The 19,923-nt window shown below is 50.6% G+C and overlaps 1 protein-coding gene across 2 annotated transcripts in view; it reads right to left on the reverse strand.

Annotated features, from left to right (window-relative positions):
• The window catches only part of LOC118228862 (xenotropic and polytropic retrovirus receptor 1 homolog), a 35,498-nt gene extending 19,643 nt beyond the window's left edge, over positions 1-15,855 (reverse strand). For both annotated transcript variants that reach the window (XR_004765557.1, XM_035420395.1), the window contains exons 1-2: positions 15,369-15,855; positions 8,793-8,844 (exon numbers count right to left, since the gene is read on the reverse strand). Coding sequence is in view for 1 of the 2 variants with exons in the window: in XM_035420395.1 (XP_035276286.1) it covers positions 8,793-8,844; positions 15,369-15,437 (121 nt within the window). In the remaining variant the exon portion in view is untranslated. The remainder of the gene's footprint in view (positions 1-8,792; positions 8,845-15,368) is intronic.
• Between the last annotated feature and the right edge of the window lie 4,068 nt (positions 15,856-19,923).

Consider the following 19,923-nt stretch of genomic DNA (forward strand, 5'->3'; position numbering starts at 1 on the left):
ACACCCACACACGCACGCACACACCACACACACACTATACACACTATACACACACACACTATACACACACACACTACACACACTATACACACACACACACACACTACACACACACACACACTATACACACACACACACACACTACACACACACACACACTACACACACACACACACATACACACGTCTCTCTCTCACACACACACACACACACATCTTTCACACGGTCAGAAAGCAGAGGGATGCAGATCCACCCAGCAGCACCAACACCGCACAACCAGAGCAGTCCGCCTGGTCTGCGCTGGTCCGAGCCGGTCTGGAACTCTGCTAGGCTCCGGCCACAGTGTGAACAGCATGGATCAACAGGAGCTCAACAGGAGGGACATGAAGCAGTTTTACTGCCTCAGGTAGCTAACTCACACAGCCCGGCCTGGCTGATCTCCCCAGGCCCGTACGAACCGATACGGAAAATCACACGATTTTCCCCTGAATAGTCATTATGTGATTAAGCACTACACTGTCCATGAGTGGTGTTTTATTCAACTTCCTATGTGCTTAAATAGAATGCTAATAATATAAGTCCTGTTTTAATCCCTAAGAGCATGACACACCCCCACCCCCGCCACACACACACACACACACATACACAAACAGACACATACTCACACACACACACAAAATACTCGTGCCCACACACAAACACATATGCACATGCACACAAACACACACACTCTCACTCTCTCTCACACACATGCGCGCGCACGCACACACAGCCAGGGCCTGTGGTGTCCCGCTGTCTGTCAGTAACCCAGACAGACAGCCTGAGCCAAGCATCACACTCCCACACAGCATGATACCCTGGAAACCGACTCGCCCATATCACTGAGGACAGGGAGCGGTGGGGGGCAGAAGTTTCCAGACCTCTCCCCCGTCCTCCTCACAGGGCCTACTCTGACTGACCTCTCCCCCTGTCCTCCTGATGGGGCCCCACTCTGACTGACCTCTCCCCCTGTCCCCCTGATGGGGCCCCACTCTGACTGACCTCTCCCCCTGTCCCCCTGATGGGGCCCCACTCTGACTGACCTCTCCCCCTGTCCCCCTGATGGGGCCCCACTCTGACTGACCTCTCCCCCTGTCCTCCTCACAGGCCCTACTCTGACTGACCTCTCCCCCTGTCCCCCTCACAGGCCCTACTCTGACTGACCTCTCCCCCTGTCCTCCTCACAGGCCCTACTCTGACTGACCTCTCCCCCTGTCCTCCTCACAGGCCCTACTCTGACTGACCTCTCCCCCTGTCCCCCTGATGGGGCCCCACTCTGACTGACCTCTCCCCCTGTCCTCCTGATGGGGCCCCACTCTGACTGACCTCTCCCCCTGTCCTCCTGATGGGGCCCCACTCTGACTGACCTCTCCCCCTGTCCTCCTCACAGGCCCTACTCTGACTGACCTCTCCCCCTGTCCCCCTGATGGGGCCCCACTCTGACTGACCTCTCCCCCTGTCCTCCTCACAGGCCCTACTCTGACTGACCTCTCCCCCTGTCCTCCTCACAGGGCCCTACCCTGACTGACCTCTCCCCCTGTCCTCCTCACAGGCCCTACTCTGGCTGGCTCAATAATGCCCTCCCACTTCATCCTGGCTAATGTGTGCTGAGCGATCTGGTGCAAAATGGCTGCCTGTGCTGCACTGGCCAGCGGTGGTGAGTTTCCCCATTCAGCGTACCATTCCTGGCTATCAGGCATGATATAAATGCACTGCATTACAATTATCACCATAATTATCATATTATCACCATTATTATCACCGCTATTATCGATTAGCACCACTACTGGCGGCATCATTATCATTGTCACATTTATAGCTAACGGAAAATCCAGAGACACAATGGGGCAGCTGAAACCCTCAGCAGACAAACTGCATGTCTTTGATTCTGTGTCCCTACCTCTCCTCCTCCCTCCCTCTGCCCCCCCTCTCCTCCTCCCTCCACCCGCCCTCTCCTCCTCCCTCCGCCCCCCCTCTCCTCCCCCCACCCAGAGTGACGCATTCGGCAGGCTGGCCTGTCAGCATGCACAGACCCCTGACAGTGAGTCAGAGGACGGGTGATGGAGCCAGGCCTGCCCGTGCGCTGTGGGGATTTACAGGACTGTGATGTTCCACTTCCAGTTTCCAGCCCCAGCTTAGCTCCTGTCAGTCAGTCAGCCCTGCTTCGCCGGGGAAACGTGAATCACAAACAGCACCTCTGCCAGAGAGACGCGTAACAGCCCCCAGACCCCCAGCTCTCCGCTCACGCCCGGCCAGCAGCCATTACGAGACGAGAGGCAGCAAAATGTGTGCAGAACCCCACGAGCTCTCACTGTGCGAGACTCTGACAGCATGACAACCATCCCATAATACAGCAGGGCTACTCAGGGTTATGATGCCTGTATGCCAGATCTTCAGCTATGTTACACAGGGCTCAAGTACCTTATGGAATTCCACATAATTTCTCACAGCGAACACTCCAACAAGTCCACAGTATTCCTGAGAGTTAAACGCACACACGTCCGCAGTATTCCTGAGAGTTACACGCACACACGTCCGCAGTATTCCTGAGAGTTAAACGCACACACGTCCCCAGTATTCCTGAGAGTTAAACGCACACACGTCCCCAGTATTCCTGAGAGTTAAACGCACACACGTCCCCAGTATTCCTGAGAGTTAAACACACACAAGTCCCCAGTATTCCTGAGAGTTACACACACACACACACACAGACAGCGCACTCCTGTCCGCGGGCGCAGTGATATTCACCGGCTGCACACAGAACCACTCAGTGCAGTGAGCACTGCTGAGAGGTGCGAGTGACGAGAAGCAGGGAGACGCCAGAACGCGAGAACAATCACTCACACACGCACACTCACACACGCACTCACACACACACGCACACACACTCACTCACACACACTCACACACACACACGCACACACACTCACACTCACGCACTCGCACACGCACACACACTCACACTCACGCACTCGCACACGCACTCGCACACACACACACACAACACACTCACACATACATACTCACACTCACACACACTCACTCATGCACACGCACGCACACCAGAACTCAGCATGAACCGGCCTCACTCAACAGAGAGAGAGAAATGGGGGGGGGGGAGAGAGAGAGCAGGGAAGGAGGAGGTGAGAACAACTGAGGGAGGGGGGGTGGGAAAGGAGAGGAAGAGGTAGAGGGAGAGAGCCCACGGAAGGGTAGAATTTCAGCTAAATAAGAAAATAAACATGCATTTCACAACACAAGTGGAAAAATAGAAGGAGAGACGGAGGGAAAGAGAGAGACAGAGAGAGATGGGCAGTGGAAGAGAGAGATTTGCCCTATAAGGCTGTAAGCAGAGCTGTTTTTCAGAAGGACCCCGGCCTCTCCCACGTGCTTTGGAAATTATGCCTCTCATTCATGTGGACGGACACAGAGGAAGGTGTGAGCTGGCCATCAAGCTCAGCATAACCACAACTCGGCACTCAGAGCTGCACGATGGGGCCTACAGTACAGTACAGGAGCTCAGAGCTGCACGATGGGGCCTACAGTACAGGAGCTCAGAGCTGCACGATGGGGCCTACAGTACAGGAGCTCAGAGCTGCACGATGGGGCCTACGGTACAGTACAGGAGCTCAGAGCTGCACGATGGGGCACGGTACAGTACAGGAGCTCAGAGCTGCACGATGGGGCCTACAGTACAGCACAGGACCTCAGAGCTGCACGATGGGGCCTACAGTACAGCACAGGAGCTCAGAGCTGCACGATGGGGCCTACAGTACAGCACAGGAGCTCAGAGTTGCACGATGGGGCCTACAGTACAGTACAGGAGCTCAGAGCTGCACGATGGGGCCTAAGGTACAGTACAGGAGCTCAGAGCTGCATGCTGGGGCCTACGGTACAGTACAGGAGCTCAGAGCTGCACGATGGGGCCTACGGTACAGCACGAGAGCTCATATAGTGTATTTACACACAGCTGATTCACTGGTAGCACGTTAGCGTGTTGAGATTCACTCTGGTAGCATATTTACACACAGCTGATTGCCTGGTAGCACGTTAGCGTGTTGAGATTCACTCAAATCACTGGTAGCATGTTAAGATAAGATATACTTTTATTGAACCCCGTGGGGTAATTTGTCCTCTGCATTTGACCCCTCCTAGTTACTTAGGAGCAGTGGGCAGCCACAGTGCAGCGCCCGGGCACCTGCAGGAGTGCACCTAACATGCATGTCTTTGAGTGTGGGAGAAAACTGGAGTAAATCCACGCGAACACGGGGAGAACATGCAAACTCCGCACAGAAAGGCCCCAAGCCGAGATTCGAACTCACGACCTTCTTGCTGTGAGACAGTGCTAACCACTATACCACCGTGTCAGCGTGTTGAGATTCACTCTGGCAGGTTGTTTACACACCGCTGATTCACTGGTAGCACATTAGCATGTTGAGATTCACTCAAATCACTGATAGCACGTTAGCACGTTGAGATTCACTCTGGCAGCTTGTTTACACACAGCTGATTCCCCGGTAGCACGTTAGCGTGTTGAGGCTGGAGGGCAGCGGGATGTGAAGGACCAGGAGGCGTGCTGAGCGCCACTCCCGCCCGCGGTCGCTGGGCGACGCACACGTGTCAGAGCGCAGGTACGAGTGCCCCGAGCGCCGTGTGCATCCGCTCTCCGGGGGAAATAATTATGCGCTTTACCGCAAACGACAGGGCGGCCCTTCCCCTTCCGGACTGAAGCCGGCAGGTCTAGACTGCCGTTTGGGGAAAAGCCGTGTTTGTTTGTTTTGAGCATAAGGGGAGACTGCGCGTTGGCACGTCCCCGCCCCTTAATTACCCCCTCCGCAACACAGACGGAACTCAGCAGGGGATTATGGGAGACCGTGTGTTTGCCCGCTGGCACAGACATACGAGCCGTTTATTCTCCGCGCGGGGGGGTGGGGGGGGGGGTGAGCTTGCCGTCCAGCTGCTCAGGGGAAGGGAAGCAGACACCCCGCTGATCGGCAGGGCAGCACGGCGGTGGCGTGGGATGCCCTCAGACATATGGCACCGCTGATGATGTAACGGGCCCAGCCCCCGCACACACAGAGCGACCCGCCCGTGAACCCTGGAGCAGAGCACACACACCCTGCGTTACATCACGGCACACAGCAGCCATTTAGCACAGAGCCTCGGCAGCACAGAGCCTCAGCAGCACAGAGCCTCGGCACAGAGCCTCAGCAGCACAGAGCCTCAGCACAGAGCCTCAGCAGCACAGAGCCTCAGCAGCACAGAGCCTCAGCAGCACAGAGCCTCAGCAGCACAGAGCCTCGGCAGCACAGAGCCTCGGCCGCACAGAGCCTCAGCACAGAGCCTCGGCAGCAGAGAGCCTCGGCAGCACAGAGCCTCAGCAGCACAGAGCCTCGGCAGCACAGAGCCTCAGCACAGAGCCTCGGCAGCACAGAGCCTCAGCAGCACAGCGGTGACATCACTAAGCTGTTAGCCCCTCCCCCCGTGTGCTGGGGAACACGACCCCCCCCCCCCCCCCCCGTGCTGTGGGGTACACGACCCCGCGCTGTGGAGAGACTGTTTCATTCTGTGTTAGCAACAACGTGAGCATGATTTACATTTTTCTCATTGGATTTCAATACACCCTACAGCACTGTAGCCAATATCATTTGCTTCTATCAGGGCTTCATATCGAGCACAAATCACACAGGCAATAACTGCTGCCAGCAACCGTCTCCTTGGTGACAGGGCCTACAGTTATACAATACAAATAAAAGGAAATCAGTGTGAGACCCCGCCTCTCTCTCCCCCAGGGTAGGAAGCCCAGCCAGTCAGCAGAGAGTCTTCCGCTCTGCGTGCTACACTCTAACATGCTAATACAGGCACATGGAAAAAGCACTGACACAGCCAGGCTCAGTATGGAGCTTTTTCACTGGAGTGACTGTGTGTGTGTGTGTGTGTGTGTGTCTGTGAGAGAAAGAGTGTGAGTGTGTGTGTGTGTGTGTGTGTGAAACAGAGCATGTGTGTGTGTTTGTTTGTGTGTGTGAGAGAGTGTGAGTGTGTGTGTGTGAGAGAGAACGTGTGAGTGTGTGTGTGTGTGTGTGTGTGAGAGAGAGTGTGTGTGTGTGTGTGTGTGTGTGAGTGAGAGAGAGTGTGAGTGTGTGTGTGTGTGTGTGTGTGTGTGTGAGAGAGAGTGTGTGTGTGTGAGTGTGTGTGTGTGTGTGTGTGTGTGAGAGAGAGTGTGAGTGTGTGTGTGTGAGTGTGTGTGAGTGTGTGTGTGTGTGTGTGTGTGTGTGTGTGTGCGAGAGAGTGTGAGTTCTTATTGTTAATGCAATTCTGTTTAATTGGCACAGGACTTTTTTCAGACGCTGACACAGCTCATCAGAGCTCAAAGCCTGTGGACACATGGCACAGGGTCCCACTCCTTATTCCCAACGTTCACAATTCTGTTTACTGGCGAAGATGGAACATCCCAAAATTATGCACCCAAAATTCCCTAAGGGAGGCGAGCAGGCAGTCCTTGGGCAGGTGAATCTAAAGTAAGAGTTTAGCACAGGAAGCTGCTCATCAGTGGACAGGAAGCGGCAGAAAGAAGCGCATGAGCTGATCGCCTGGTTGCTACGGAGAACTGAGAGGTCAAAGGTCAGTCGGAAAGCTGAGTAGGCAGCCCTTGTGTTTTCCCTCCCCAGAAAAAGGCCTTGACATTTAGCCCAGGACTGTTACGCAAGAGCGGGGTGGCTGAGCAGAGACCCTTATCAGCCCCGATTACACAGCGTGAAGTTCAGCGAGCCGAACGCCAACCCGCACACTCAGCACTGCTGGAGCACATGGGCCCGCAAAACAACCAAACACACCAGCTGCCCCACACGGGCCTGAGCACCTTCCCCACGTGGGCCTGAGCACCTTCCCCACACGGGCCTGAGCACCTTCCCCACGTGGGCCTGAGCACCTTCCCCACACGGGCCTGAGCACCTGCCCCACACGGGCCTGAGCACCTTCCCCACGCGGGCCTGAGCACCTTCCCCAACACGGGCCTGAGCACCTTCCCCACGCGCGTCTGAGCACCTTCCCCACACGGGCCTGAGCACCTTCCACTGCAGGGCTACTGCGAGAAAGCACAACGGAACAAACATAAACGAAGGGAGGGAGGGAGCGCAGAAATGTCCGTCATCTCAGCACCGGCGCTGCGGACGTTCAAACAAGGTCCCGTCTGATTGGCTACACGCCAACATCGTAAATCACCATTGGCCGAACATGGCCCGAGCATTTCACATTTCATCGCTTCAGTCTTTTTAAGCGCTTGGGCTGATTTTAGGGGACGCCGCGCAGCAGAAGAGCCCATTACAGCAGCGCAGCGCGCGCGTGTTTAGAATATAAACACAGAAGCAGGAGGCGGCACTCCCGTGGCCAGCGGCCTTTCAGACAGGGGCAAACTCCACGCCTGCACACGAGAACGCCGCAGGGTGATAAGATGGCGGTCTGTAAGAACGGCACGGAGCACTTCCAGAGACACACAGCCCCCGCAAGAGCAGCGTTCATCAGCACTTACCGCTTTTAAATCCCCCCTAATCACCCCATTCATTCGCTTTAATCTAAGTGCTTTTACCCACAATGCCGCGGTGCTGCGCTGCCCTCTCCACCCCGGTTCTGCGCTCGCTCTGCTTTTAATGAAAGCTGAAAGGCAGGAACTCCCCGCCGTCACGCCAGGTCACACCCCGCAGGAGTAATCCGACCGGCCGCCTCTAACCGCCCCCCCCGTCCCCCCCCCGGGGGCCAAAAAGGGCCCCAGACGGAGAGTTTAAGGGCCAGACGGCCCCACGCTGAGGCCCAGAGTTAAAGTAGGGCTCCAGCGCTGGACTCAGAGCCACGGGGGCTCAATCGAGCACCTTCAGAGCCTGCTGGCCTGGCCCACCTGCTACGAGCGCTGCAGGGGTGCCCATGTAGAGACAGTGGGGTCAGAGACCTGGAGTGTGTGTTAGAGAGACAGTAGGCCCCTGAGTGTGTGTTACAGAGAGAGAGTAGGCCCCTGAGTGTGTGTTAGAGAGAGACAGTAGGACCCTGAGTGTGTGTTAGAGACAGTAGGCCCCCGAGTGTGTGTTAGAGAGAGACAGTAGGCCCCTGAGTGTGTGTTAGAGACAGTAGGCCCCTGAGTGTGTGTTAGAGACAGTAGGCCCCTGAGTGTGTGTTAGAGAGAGACAGTTGGTCCCTGAGTGTGTGTTAGATAGACACAGTGGGGTCAGGGCCTAGAGTGTGTTAGAGACAGTAGGCCCCTGAGTGTGTGTTAGAGAGAGACAGTAAGCCCCTGAGTGTGTGTTAGATAGACACAGTGGGGTCAGGGCCTAGAGTGTGTTAGAGACAGTAGGCCCCTGAGTGTGTGTTAGATAGACACAGTGGGGCAGGGCCTAGAGTGTGTGTTAGAGAGAGACAGTTGGCCCCTGAGTGTGTGTTAGATAGACACAGTGGGGTCAGGGCCTAGAGTGTGTTAGAGACAGTAGGCCCCTGAGTGTGTGTTAGATAGACACAGTGGGGCAGGGCCTAGAGTGTGTGTTAGAGAGAGACAGTTGGCCCCTGAGTGTGTGTTAGATAGACACAGTGGGGTCAGGGCCTAGAGAGTGTGTTAGAGAGAGACAGTTGGCCCCTGAATGTGTGTGTTAGAGAGACACAGTAGGCCCCTGAGTGTGTGTGCTAGAGAGACACAGTAGGCTCCTGAGTGTGTGTGTTAGAGAGACACAGTAGGCCCCTGAGTGTGTGTGTTAGAGAGACACAGTGCTTACCTTCTGTGGACGGAGCCTGATCCTGCGCAGAGTACAGCATCTCCTTAAAGGCCTGCAGGAGACACAGAGAGACAACCTGAGTCTGAGCTTTCACAGTACAGAGACAACATGAGTCTGAGCTTTCACAGTACAGAGAGAACCTGAGTCTGAGCTTTCACAGTACAGAGACAACATGAGTCTGAGCTTTCACAGTACAGAGACAACATGAGTCTGAGCTTTCACAGTACAGAGACAACATGAGTCTGAGCTTTCACAGTACAGAGACAACATGAGTCTGAGCTTTCACAGTACAGAGACAACCTGAGTCTGAGCTTTCACAGTACAGAGACAACCTGAGTCTGAGCTTTCACAGTACAGAGACAACATGAGTCTGAGCTTTCACAGTACAGAGAGAACCTGAGTCTGAGCTTTCACAGTACAGAGACAACATGAGTCTGAGCTTTCACAGTACAGAGAGAACCTGAGTCTGAGCTTTCACAGTACAGAGACAACCTGAGTCTGAGCTTTCACAGTCCAGAGACAACATGAGTCTGAGCTTTCACAGTACAGAGAGAACCTGAGTGTGTGAGCTTTCACAGTACAGAGAGAGTGAACTTCAGACTGTGAGCATAGTACAGAGACAGGGGACAGGTCTGAACCAATCACATAAGCAAGGGACAGACCTGAACCAATCGCACAATCAGGAGATAGGCCTGAACCAATCACATAGGCAGGGGACAAGCCTGAACCAATCACACATGCAGGAGACCGGTCTGAACCAATCACATGCAGATGACAGGTCTGAACCAATCACACGTGCAGGGGTCAGGATGCAGATCAATATGAGCCATGGAGTAGGCGAGGCTTAGCATCAGGGCGGGGCGGTGCAGGTTGATGTACCATGTGCACTGCCCCCGAAGAGCGGTGAGGTAACAGACCCATCCTCCCAGGGTGGGCTTGGTACAGAACCTAACACTCTGCTGGATCTTCATTCTACAGAGCCCCACTGTTCTGGCCATGGTCCACACAGAGAGCAAGCCTCTCCAGAGCAGCCACACCATCTGCCCTCTACCACACAACCCGTCCCTGCAAAACCATTAGCGCCGCTGAATAATTCACCCTTTAATCCAGCGAGTACCATCACTGCAGCCCCACTGCAATCACACACCCAGGACAGCAGCAAAGACGGTCAGGAAAATAAGCACCAGGACGAGAGAGGAAGGGAGGAGTGCAGGGGCGACATAGCTCAGGACGTAAGAGCGGTTGTCTGGCAGTCGGAAGGTTGCCGGTTCGAACCCCTCCCTGGGCGTGTCGAAGTGTCCCTGAGCAAGACACCTAACCCCTAACTGCTCTGGTGAATGAGAGGCATCAATTGTAAAGCGCTATATAAATGCAGTCCATTTACCATTTACCAGAGGTACTGAGCCAGAGGGTGTGGGACTCTGGGCTCCAGTGTAAGTTTTGGGGGGGGGGGGGGTGTTAGAGGGTGTGGGACTCTGGGCTCCAGTGTAAGTTTTGGGGGGGGGGGGGTTGTTAGAGGGTGTGGGACTCTGGGCTCCAGTGTAAGTTTCGGGGGTGTTAGAGGGTGTGGGACTCTGGGCTCCAGTGTAAGTTTCGGGGGTGTTAGAGGGTGTGGGACTCTCTGTCCAGGCTGGCAGTGACGGTCTCAGAGCCGGCTCTGGGCCAGCTCAGCCTGCTTTCCCACACTCATCCCTGTGTTTCCAAAACAACACTCCCTCTCTCCCTATCCCTCTCTCCTCCTTTTCTTCCTGCTAGTCACGATTCGTTGCTATCTTTGCCAGCGGTAACTCTTCCCAGGCAAACACAAGCATGACCCTGGGGCTCTGCTGGAAGCAAGGAGCCCCCATTGCCCACTTCAAAACTCCAGTCAGCCAATCACAACGCAGCTGCACGGAGGCCTGACTTCTACGCAATTTAGAAATGTGCTGACCGTTAAAAATGGTCAAAAACAAAAAAGAAAGAACAGACGTTCTGATACACAAATGACAGACCAGCCCACGCATGTAACGGGCTTGTGCAGCACGCAACAACACAAAGACCTCATTCTGCCCCTCAGTCTGCAGCCTGCGCCTCATCTCTCAGCTCATTTCCTCATCTTTCAGCTCTGCTCCTCATCTTGCAGTCCTGCTCCTCATCTCTCAGCCCTGCTCCTCATCTCTCAGCTCTGTGCCTCATCTCTCAGCTCTGCTCCTCATCTCTCAGACCTGCTCCTCATCTCTCAGCTCCTGTTCCACCTCAGACTCGCTCCTCATCTCTCAGCTCCTGTTCCACCTCAGCCCTGCTCCTCATCTCGTAGCTCCTGTTCCACCTCAGCCCTGCTCCTCATCTCTCAGCTTCTGTTCCACCTCAGGCCTGCTTCTCCAGACTTTTGAGAGCAGTGTTTGATGGATTAAACTGGTTTGAGGCTGGGTCTTTATCAGGTAAACTGGTTTGAAACTGGGTCTGTATGAGGTAAACTGGTTTGAGACTGGGTCTCTACGAGCTCACATAACAGCACAGCGCTAAAAAGACGAACGTTTCATCAAAACCAAACTGCAGCAGTGGGAACAGCAGCTGCCATTCGCATCTCTTTAATATCTGCATTTCAGGCATAGTTCACATGTGACTCGCGCTGTGGGTGGCCACGCGTGCTCTGTGCCTGTTCCTTAGCCTTGCTCCGCTGCAGAGAACTCTCCGCCCCACGCGCTGGCATGCCATCTCGCACACGCCCCGGGACGGCCAGCTCTGCACCGAGACGATGTAAGCACGAAAGCCGAGCAATCAAAATGCAGCGGGAGTTTGCCCCGCCCAATCAGGACGCAGTGTGCGTTAGGAACATGTTGCGGGTGACAACACCAAAGTGGATCAAGGAAACAAGTAAAGCCTGATTTATCATCGCACGCAGGCACGCACACACCCACAGAGCCCATGCCCCTATGTGCACATACTGGCATTCAGAAATGTGCAGGCCAGAATTTGTAACCCCACACAAGCACACAGTGCTGTTTCCCATGAAGGTGGCAAACGCTGGAATCTGTCTGTCAATGTGATAGCTGTCCTCCGTCCGGACAGGAGCACATTACGCTTGTGCAGAGGGATTCTGTCAGAACGCTTGCATGTGCTCTGCAGCCCCACTGTAATGCACATAAACATAAATCAGACTTACGAGCTCCGTCCGTGAAGCTGTGGACCTCCGGGGGGGGGGGGGGGGGGGCGAGACGACGATAACGAGAGTGCACAGGAGATAGGGCCTGAACTCCAGGTACATCCCCAGAGCTAGGGCCTGAACTCCAGGTACATCCCCAGAGCTAAAGCCCAGCACACGTGTGTAATGTGTGTGTGTGTATGTGTATGTATGCATGTGCGTGTGTGCACACGAGTGTGTTTTGTGTGTGCATGCACGCACGTGTATGTATAGTGTGTGTGTGCATGCACGCACGTGTGTGTATAGTGTGTGTGCATGCACGCACGTGCGTGTATAGTGTGTGTGCATGCACGCACATGCGTGTATAGTGTGTGTGCATGCACCCGCGTGCGTATAGTGTGCGTGCGTGTGTGCGCACGTGTGTATAGTGTGCATGCGTGGGTGCATGAATGTGAGACATGTTCCTCCTGCACGCTCTGTGGCTCCTCCCACAGGGCAGAATTCCAGGGTTCTGTCAGACGGCGCGTCGCCCCCATTATCCTGCAGACGTGTGACTGCTCCCTCTCTGAGTCACACACTTCCCCAGGACAGGGCGCAGCACCCAGTCCCAGCCCCAGTCACAGTCCCAGTCCCAGTCACAGTCCCAGACCCAGTCACAGTGCGGTCCCAGGACCAGTCCCAGCCCCAGTCACAGTGCGGTCCCATCCCAGTCCCAGTCCCAGTCCCAGCCCAGTCCAGTCCCAGTCACAGTCACAGTGCGGTCCCAGCCCCAGTCACAGTGCGATCCCAGCCCCAGTCCCAGCCCAGTCCCAGTCCCAGTCCCAGCCCAGTCACATTCCCAGTCCCAGCGCAGTTACAGTCCCAGTCCCAGGACCAGTCACAGTGCGGTCCCAGTCCCAGTCACCCCGGGGTTACAGACACTCAGGGGAAGGACAGATCAGGCCATGCCATTCTGACATTTAAAAATGGCTGCCACTTTAAACGCAGTCACATGACGTGCTGCGCTCCAGAGAAGAAGCAGCAGCATTTCCTGTGCCTGAGGAAATGTCCTGGCATCAGCTATTTCACCACTGAAGCACAAAGGGCCTGCAGCTTCCTCTTTCTAGCCCAACCGGAGGCCTCTACGCCAACATCTGCAGCCAAACACAGCATCCATCTCACCAGTACACAAAATCAAATATGATTAAAGACTTTGCATAACTGTTGACGGATGCATCCTGCCACCCCCCCCCCCCACCCAGGTTCTGACTAGACTGGTAAGTGCACTAACGCTGAAGGTCAGTGTCACTCATTTGATTGGTTACACATGGGCTGAGGTTCACAGCAGCTTTGATTGACTACTCATTGATCACACAAGGGCTGAAGGTCACAGAGGCTCTGGGTCATATACGATTGGTCACAGGCAGGCCGAAGGGTCACAGAGTCTCTGATCTGATTGGTCACAGAGGGTCCACGTCCTCAGTGGCCATCCTCAGGTTGGCTTTGACACGCAGCATGTCAGAGTCAAGCTGCTGGAAATGGTGGACCGCTTTTCCACTGGTTCTCTGCAGATTAGGCCAACGGCCCATTGCAGAAGAGGGCAGTCAGTCATCCTACACTTCACGTTCAGGAGTCAGTTCACCCTTAACTAACCCTTTACGGGTCAGTCATCCCTAAATTCACCTTTAGGAGACAGTTCACCCTTAACTAACCCTTCAGGGGTCAGTCACTCTGACAGGACATTACTTACAATATAAACCACGCATATTTTATATACACGTGACGCATACAGCATTCCACACATAACGGGAGAGAAGAACTGGAATGCTGAGGTTCTAGCAGCCAAAAACATCAGCATAAGAACAGAGGTAGCACTTGTACAGATAATTACACTCATTAATTTGTCTTATTTCAACTGAAGGGGGTGGTACGTCACTGTACAATGCACCTATGCAAGCACACGCTGTCCCCCTACAGAATACACCTGCTAGCTGTGGTTTGGCAAGCGTCGTGTCCTTGGCGCGATCAGAAGAGGAACAGGAATTATGGACAGACCGTGCTCACGCGCACCACCGACTGTGGACAAGTTTCCACAACACTGCCATGGCTTCGCACCAGCGCAGAAAGCCGGTCCCACAGCCGGTATCACAGCCACTTAAAATGTAGGCTGAGAGTCATCATCATATCCTCTGAAGCTAATAAGATCTAACATCCTTTTAAATGTCTCCACATCCGGTCGGTATGTATCCTATCCTTGCACTAACTCACTCACTCCGTCCAGACCAGCTTCGAAAATAACGAAAGTCTTGTTTCAGACCAAGAGCTTATTCAAATGAGTATTTTCTATGACCAAGGAAATACAGGTCTAGACATATGCAGTACTATATCAATATGACTCATATCAATACTAATACATGTTCACATAAGATAATAACTACTACAATAATAACTTCTACTATGAGATAAGCTTATCATATCACGTATCGATAAGGCTACTGTTAACCTCAACCATCAACAGGCAATCTAACTGAAACACAAGCCCAGTGAAAATAATGCTGAGGAAAAAATGAACTGAGGAAGCAAATATTTGCCAACAGTAATAAACATTTCACACATGCGTACAGCGTAGCAGAATATACTGTTATTTTGTGCTCGTTAATTGCTAATGGAAATAACGGGGAAATTCAAATATGCCCACAAGCCACCGTTCAATGTTTAATAGCATGCACAAGGGATAAAACGCTAGCTGCTAACGTTAGCAAGCGCTAGCAGCCTTGTTTTTCTTTGTACGATGGCTAGATGTCATATAGCCGAGCGTACTGCCACAAGCGTACGCAGGCTGAAGATGCTGCTGAATTAATACGGGTAAACATGATAATCTGCCCAGTTTTAAAATAACTGCACCATCACAAAAATGCGTAAATGAACATGTACGTTATAGTCCTTTTTGGTGCTTAAGGTTGTCAAACCCTCGACTTGAATTGCTTCACGTGAAGCTGGTCAAGTTAGCTAACTCAAAACAAAACTCTTCCGCACAAGAAGCACAGCATCCAGTCAGCACGCTAACGGACTGTTAAGGCGGTATTGATGCTTACCGTGAGCTTTTAGCTCAGGTACGTAATTTGAACTGAACAACCATAACCAATTAGTCTGCTCCCTGTTACCAAGCTAACGCCAGCGACTAGGAGAAGGTATTCAACATAGTAATGTTAGCTAACGTACCCACATAGAACAGCTATGCTAGGCTACACGTACTAGCCAGCTAACAGTGTGCTGGCCGACTATGCTGCCCATCACGACTGACATGTAAGCTACACAACGATACCTAGTTTTATAAAGAAAACATGTCATACTGTGAGAATTCATATAAAAAACACTGTTAATTAAACTTAGCTGTCTGTATGGATACATGCATTAGATCTGTAGTCCGTGGCCCTAACTAATTTCAGTCTGATAGTACCGTCCAAATTTACCTCATACTGGATGTATTGTTTTCTCCACTCTGGCGTGATGTGAGCCGAGAGGTGCTCCGTGAATTTCATCCCGGACGATCTGTCTTCCTAATTCTTGTCAATTCGTTGCTCTCGACTATCACCTCGTCTTCTCGGGCTTGGGTAAACCCAGCTAGCTACTATCGCAGGTTGTGGGATGTGGCCCCGGTACTTCGCTAGCTTTGCGAATCCGCTCTGTCTTCTTCTGCTTCGTCCCGATTATTGTCGTCGTACTGCGAAGCGTCCCCGTCCCACATATTATAAAACGAAGAAAGGACGGCATTCACGACATATACGTGCCCAAAATCCCCCTCCCTGGACCAAGAGTGAGTAAGCTACACTGCTGTAAACAACAACGCCGCTGGCATAGAATCTCGTATATGACTTTCTCTCCTTCCTTTCCGATTTGTTCTGAGGAAATTTCCAACCGCCATCACAGTCAGTAAACGACGTCGTGACGTCACTGCGCATTAACAGACGGCGAGCTAAGGTCGGAGTCGCCGAGATAACTTGAAAGAAACTTGAAGTATTTTAACGTACTGCTATTGCTTGGATAAAACAACACCGGCCGCCCTATACAGACTCTTGTGCCTTTCGAATACAAATTAGTAGCCTACAACTGGTTTACTAGTTTTAAAACAACTGTATAACCATTGTGTAGTTTTCTTTGGCCAATAGCATACAGGTGTGGCTCAGCCATTTAGAAAATAACATCCTTGCCTTCATAGTCATAGTCACACATAAACAGACAGGTCTGGATTTCTTATTATTATAGTTAGTGTGACTGCAGGAGGAGGCTTCTGTGACTTTGAGTGAGGGGTGATTGTTAGGGCACATTTAGCGAGAGCTTTGATGATCAAGACAGCTCAACCTGCTGATGTTTCAAAGCAATCGTTTCTAAGGGGAAGTAAGAATAGAACTGGCTATTTTAAAGGGAGAGACCATATAAGCACACTCCAGCATTGTCACCTCCCTCAGGTATTCAAAGTGCATGGCCAAACAGATTATAAGCAACAGAGTTGATGGGCACACATTTTAACCTGGGGTGAAGACAGCCATATTTAGCCTTTAATTACATTACATTACATTACATTACAGTACATTACATTTATTTGGCAGACGCTTTTATCCAAAGCGGCGTACAATAGGTGCATACCAGAGGTCACTGGAACAACTGAACACAGGTTCGTTAAGGTACAATACTCATTTTGGAACAGTTATTCATAGCCATGAACGCGTTAAATCCAGTTCACACAGTAAACATTACCCGGTCCTAATGTATGCTAATTCAACCTAGGAGGCATGACAAGCTACACCATCAAGATAATGATACAAAGTACAATAAGTGCTGGATGGAGGTACATGTAACATTGAAGTGGCACAGGAGGTACACATGTAGCATGAAGAGGGGGATTTAAGTGATAAAAAATGATCCCATCCTGTACCTCCTGTGCCACTTTCATGAATGGTGGCATTACCTAAACCAGGGGTGTTTAGATTCCAGAGGGCTGGAGTGTCTGCAGATCTTTATGTTTTTCATCCATCAGCAGCCAATTTAGGCATATGGAGTCATTAGTCGATCAAAGACAAGACAAAAGGAAAAGTAATCGAGTGCTGAAAACCTGCAGAGATTGCAGCCCTCCAGGGCAGCAGTCTCACAACTCTGGCCTGAACTTTAATGAAACTGACAAGGAGAATTTCCCCTTTGAATCTGACAGTCTTTGGAAAGCATATTTGTGAATAAAACGGTTTAATTCTCTATGTGTTATTACATTACGTTACAATCCAACCATTTGGCAGACACTTCTCCAGAGCAATGTACAGTACTGGAGAACATCAGCGTTACTCTCAGGAACACAAAAATGCGGTATCACCAAGAAGGCACAGATGCCCATTTGTAATCAAAAAGTCTAATGTTAACCTAACACAATATTTGTATTGCAACAAAAGAAAGGCATGACTACGCCGATAACCTATATTTACTCATCTATAACTATAACATTATCCAAAAGGAAATCGCTCAGGGAAGAAAATGGACTCACTGACACTGAGTTTGTGGAGATAGGCTTCTTTTTACTCCTGTCTGCTCAATTAATTCATCAGCGACTCATAAAGAGCAGGCTGCGTGTGGAAACGTGAGTCGCACCTGTGTGAGCACGTCGGAGTGGCTTTCTTTCGGTTCAATGCGTATTCTACAGAAAACGAAGGGACCGCCATCGCCTCTCCTGCAAACGGCCCCACCCTGCCAATGCACTGCGCAGGATCACTCATCTGAATTATGCTGGGTTCATTTTTAACAACCTATAATTAGTACGGGTTATTATTATTATACCTGTCCAGGGAGTATTCCTGCCTCTTACCCAATGCACGCTGGGATAGGCTCCAACACCCCCTGTGGGCCTGCTCAGGATAAGCGGTTATAGATACTGGATGGGTGGATGAGTATTATTATTATTATGTTATCTAGTGAATACTTTCATAATAGTACTCCTTCTGGGTGGTCCTTTCCAAAAACAAGTTGTATTTATTTAATCTTCAAATTGCACGTCTTTTTAGTTACAGAATTGAACCGTCTTTGCTGGTTACATGTTGAATCAATCGTGCGGATAACAAGCACAATGCTAGAATTAGCATGGGATGTGCGTTTATTTATGTGCTTATTGTCCGGCCCTGTTAAAGAAATTGGATCAGCACAGATACATTGCTCCAGCTGTTGGATCCTGTTTTTCTGTTCAGCAGCAGCTGTTAGCACAGCTCAATCTACATCTCAGTGCATGATGCAGAGGATCGTCTAAACATCCGGCTGTGCTTGAATTGCATGGGGCAGTTATAGACATATAATTAGGACCTTTTTCTGTAACGTGAAGCACAGATGACCACTGATTACTTCTGATTCAGTGACCCGGCTTCTGCATCATTCACTTTAATGCTTGTTTTTTAAAGAAATGTACTTTTATTTTTGTCAGCCCCTCCAGGTGCTCGTTGTCCTCTGGGTAAGTTCTGTTCCGCTGCTGTTCCTTCTGGCTTCCTGGCTGTGTGCGTGTCTCATCCTGGGCCTGCAGACAGAGGCCGCAGCCTCGTCCCTGTTGTCAGGATCACGCTGCCAGCAGTGCGCTCCAGTGAATGAGTAAGCGCCTGTGAATCCTGTCCGGCTCTCCCTCTGCCTGAAGCTCACACAGGCTCTCCAGCCCAGGCGGTACATGGTCAGGCCGCTGAGCTCTGTTTAACAACAGGGCCTCAGGGAGGGTGCTGTCCGTGTAACACCCGCACGTCAGAGATCCACAACAACAACAGCACGGGAGCAGCTCACATTAGCAAGAGCAGGGGACCGCTGTAAATGCCAGCTTACTGTCTCTCACTTAAAATAAATGACATTCCTCTTTCTCTGACCCTTTCTTTCTCTTCTTCAATAATACTAATAAACACGTCTTCGCAAATAATTATTAAAGTATTGTTGTTGTTTTAATGTGTTTTGTAATCTTGGCACCATTTTAAATAAGGGCTTGTTCCCTCAATGCGTCTTCCGAGAAGTAAATAAAGGTTGAATGAATGAATAACAACAACAACAGTAATTACAGTAACAGTAATCGTCATCATCATCATCGGTGTAGTATCATAACCACAATCATAATAATTATGTGCTTTTACACAGTATCTCTGCTGGCACAGAGCTTATGCATGAGGCAGATTTTTGAGTTGTTTGAGTGTAATTATTTTCTTTTAATAATATATGATGACACAAAAAATGTAAAAATCTTGTCTGACATAATTCATATTTATGAATTAATATGCATTTTATTTGCTCACATTTGGAACTGGTCACATTGTTTCTGTGTTACGGAAAAGAAAAGAAAAAACTTCAAATATATTTATTTATTTTAAAAGAAAAAAAATCCCTTAATCCCTCCCCCTAAAACGTTGTTTGTCCCGATCTCCACAAAACAACTGTGTTAGTTTGACAATACTGCCCTCTGTTGGAAAATATATGTTAAGCATAGTGGGTTTACGCAATTCAGCATTAATCATTGTATTAAATATAAGAAAAACAGAAACTTTGATATTGTTCCAAAGCACTTAAAGAGATTCAAATAAAATTGCAAAGAATTTACATAACCCGTAAGAATACAAATAAATACAAATAATACCAGAATCACCCAGAAATATTTTTTCAAATCTGAACGATATGAACAACCGTTCCTTAAATATGGCAACTTCTGTTTTGGCGTGTTATTATACTATGACACAGCCTGTCGTTAAATATTATTTTTCCGCAAATGTTATTTCAGAATTTTACTTTGATATTGACTTAAACTATAGCTTAAACCGCATGCAGATTCAAATTACATGCATGTCCATAGTTATGTAAATGATTCAATACATTACGTGCTTAATTATAAAACAAATTTGAACAATTTTTTATATTATTAATTGATTGTTTTATATTATAGCCTATACAGTATTATCACTCGGATCTCGAATTTCACATAGATTAATCAAGCAGCAAAATAAGGTATTTTTGTTTTCATACATGTAATTG

This window comes from Anguilla anguilla, chromosome 6, assembly GCF_013347855.1.
Source record: "Anguilla anguilla isolate fAngAng1 chromosome 6, fAngAng1.pri, whole genome shotgun sequence".
NCBI lineage: Eukaryota > Metazoa > Chordata > Actinopteri > Anguilliformes > Anguillidae > Anguilla > Anguilla anguilla.